The sequence below is a fragment of the Nicotiana sylvestris genome, chromosome 8 (assembly GCF_000393655.2).
Source record: "Nicotiana sylvestris chromosome 8, ASM39365v2, whole genome shotgun sequence".
Lineage (NCBI taxonomy): Eukaryota > Viridiplantae > Streptophyta > Magnoliopsida > Solanales > Solanaceae > Nicotiana > Nicotiana sylvestris.
Window position 1 is genome coordinate 124,314,601 of NC_091064.1, and position 3,613 is coordinate 124,318,213.

Sequence of the window (3,613 nt, forward strand, 5' to 3'; positions counted from 1 at the left end):
AAGGGCTAATTGTTCATAAGCGCATTATCCATTCTGCGTCATTGAGTTCAGCTTCCTGTATGATTCTTAAAGAAGGAATCTCCACCTCGACTGGGCTGACAACCTCGGTACCATAAACCAGCATATAAGGAGTTGCCTCGGTTGATGTGCAAACTGTGGTGCGGTATCCCAGTAAAGCAAAAGGTAACTTGTTATGCCATTGTTTGTGGTTCTATACCATTTCCTTAGTATCTTCTTGATGTTTTTGTTGGCGGCTTCTACAGCTCCATTCATCTAAGGTCTGTAGGCTGTGGAATTCTTATCCTTGATTTTGAAAGTTTCACACATAGCTTTCATCACATCATTGTTGAGATTGGAGGTATTATCAGTAACAATGGACTCGGTAACTCCAAATCGGCAGACAATACGATCCTTGACAAAATCTGCGACGACTTTCTTGGTTACAGCTCTGTAAGATGCAGCTTCTACCCATTTTGTGAAGTAATCAATGGCTACCAGAATAAACCTGTGTCTGTTTGAAGTACTCAATCAGACCAATAACATCCATTCCCCACGCGGCGAATGGTCAAGTTGAGCTTGTTGCATTGAGCTCATTCGGCGGCACTTTTATCATATCCGCATGCACTTGACATTGAAAGCATTTGCGGACATACTGAATGCAATCCGTCTCCATGGTCATGCAAAAGTAACCTGCTCTGAGAATCTTCTTAGCCAAGACGAAACCATTCATATGCGGGCCACAGGTCCCAGCATGCACATCCTAAAGTACCTTAGAAGTTTCCTTTACGTCGACACAACTTAGTAAACCCAAATCAGGAGTTCTTCTGTACAAGTTCCCTCCACTGTGGAAGAAGTGATTGGACAATCTCCGGAGTGTACATTTCTGAGTGTTGTTTGGATGCTCCAGATATTTTCCCTCTGACAAATACTCCTTAATGTCATGGAACCAAGGCTTTCCATCTGTTTTTTTTCAACATGAGCACAATATGCCTGTTGATTATGGATCCTCACCGTAATGGGATCAATGTAATTCTTATCGGGATGTTGTATCATAGATGACAAATTGGCCAATGCATCGCAAATTAATTCTGAATTCTGGGCACATGTCAGAATTATATCTTTGTAAACCTCTTTCTCAATTCTTGCACATGGTGCAGATATGGCAATATCTTGGAATTCTTGGTGGCCCACTCTCCTTGTACCTAGTGCACGAGTAAATTTGAATCACCGATCTCTAGCAGCTCCTGAATGTTCATGTCGACTGCCATGTTGAGTCCTAGTATGCAGGATTCATACTCTGCCATGTTATTGGTACAGGGAAATATGAGTTTAGAAGATTTCGGATAATGCTGACCCTTTTCTGATACCAAAACTGCTCCAATGCCTACTCCTTTGAAATTTGCAGCTCCATCAAAGAACATCCTCCAATCGTCATATGCTTCAGTAATGTCTTCCCCTATGAATGACACATCTTCATCAGGAAAATATGTTTTCAAAGGCTCGTATGCTCCTCCCACAAGATTTTCAGCAAGGTGATCTGCTAATGCTTGTCCCTTGACCACCTTTCGAGTTGCATAGACGATATTGAACTCACATAATAATATCTACCATTTAGCCAACATCCTAGTAGGCATGGGTTTCTGAAATATGTACTTTAGAGGGTCCATCCTGGATATGAGGTATGTAGTGTAGGCACAGAAGTAATACCTCAATTTCTAAGCTGTCCAGGTCAAAGCACAGCAAGTGCGTTCAAGCAGAGTATACTATGCTTAATAAGGTGTGAACTTCTTACTCAAGTAATATATGGCTTTTTCCTTTCTTCCTGTCTCGTCATATTTTCCAAAAATACACCCGAAGGCTCCATCTAATACAGATAGATAGAGTAGAAAAGGTCGTCCTGGTTCTGGCAGGACCAGAACTAGTGGTGTGGATAGGTACTCCTTGATCTTGTCAAAAGCTTTCTGACAATCCTCTGTCCAGCTTGTTTTAGCATCCTTCCTCAGCATCATGAAGATGGGTTCATATATGACTGTGGACTGTGCTATGAAGAGACAGATATAGTTGAGACATCCTAGGAAGCTCATCACGTCCTTTTTGCTCTTAGGTAGTGGTAACTCCTAAATAGCCTTGACTTTAGACCGATCCTGCTCGATCCCTCGACGACTGATAATAAGTCCCAATAATTTTCCTGCGGGAGCCCCGAATGCACACTTTGCAGGGTTTAGCTTCAAATTGTACCACCATAGCCTATCAAAGAACTTTCTCAGGTTCGCTATATGATCTGTGACTTTCTTGGATTTGATAATGACGTCATCCACATACACCTCTATTACCTTATGTATCATATCATGGAAGATGGTTGTCATGGCTCTCATGTAAGTGGCCCCAGCATTCATCAGACCGAATGGCATCATGTTGTAACAATATACACCCCACGGTGTGATGAAAGTTGTTTTCTCTACATCTTCTTCATCCATCCAAATCTGGTGATAAACCGCAAAGAAATCTACGAAGGATTGGAGTTCATGCTTGGTGGAATTATCGATCAGGATGTGTATATTTGGCAGTGGGAAGTCATCCTTGGGACTTGCTCTGTTTAAATCCTGATAGTCAACACATACTCGGACCTTCCCATCCTTCTTCGAAACTGGCATAATGTTAGCTAACCAGGTTGGGTACTCAACCACCCTGAGAACTTTGGCTTTGATCTGCTTGGTAACTTCCTCCTTGATTTTCAGGCTCATGTCTGGTTTAAACTTTTTGAGTTTCTGCTTGACTGGTTGACACATGGGGTTAATAGGCAGCTATGGACATGCTCAAACCGGTCATGTCATCATATGACCATGCGAAAATGTCCTCATACTGTTTTAGGACACAAATGTACTCTTCCTTCTCTGTCGATGACAAGTAAATGTTGATGCGGGTCTCCTTGACGGTCTCGGCGTCTCCCAAGTTCACTGCTTCGGTCTCGTCTAGATTGGACTTAGGCTTATTCTCAAAATTTTCAACTTCCCTGACAATTTCCTCGGGTATCTCATCCTCTTCATCTGAATCACTATTCTGATGTTGCGTTGCCTCATTACACGTCACAATCACTGGTTCATCAGGAAAAGTAATAATAATGTTGTAGAAAGGAAAAGTGTAAAGATAGTAGTGAATAATAAAGAGCAAATGCATTTGATTAAAATGGAAAAAATCATCCAGACAAAGTACGGGTCGATAAATCAAGCATTTATTTTGAAACAAGTAAAGCTTAAAACAAAATTACAGGAAATCTTAAATGCCTAGAATGGCTATAGAAGTAAATTCTTCAAAGCTACCAAGGGACTCGACGGGCTCGGGATGGTGTGGCGGTCCAGTTCTTGAGAACGGATCCCTTCTTCATGGTCTTAATAGTGAGGCCTTCTTCCTCCTCCTCTTCAATTATGGAACCGCAGTCCATGTCTTCATCCTCCAAGAAAAAATGCTTCAACCTAGCTAGTGCTTCTTCTTCTGCAGTCCCCCATATCGTATCAGCCTGGTGAAAAGCTTGTTCCAAATGTGGCACTGGATGATCAAGAGGGTAACACGGTCCACACCATGGAGGTGAACAATTCCTGTACTCTTGCCATGT

General features: G+C 42.0%; 1 protein-coding gene across 1 annotated transcript; it reads right to left on the reverse strand.

Moving 5' to 3' along the window:
- Positions 1 to 565: 565 nt before the first annotated feature.
- LOC138875630 (uncharacterized) lies at positions 566 to 2,789 on the reverse strand. Its single transcript, XM_070154480.1, has 5 exons — positions 2,622 to 2,789; positions 1,914 to 2,036; positions 1,229 to 1,562; positions 770 to 960; positions 566 to 652 (listed from the first exon to the last, which is right to left on the reverse strand). The coding sequence occupies exons 1-5, from the start codon at positions 2,787 to 2,789 to the stop codon at positions 566 to 568; spliced, it is 903 nt and encodes a 300-aa protein (XP_070010581.1).
- Between the last annotated feature and the right edge of the window lie 824 nt (positions 2,790 to 3,613).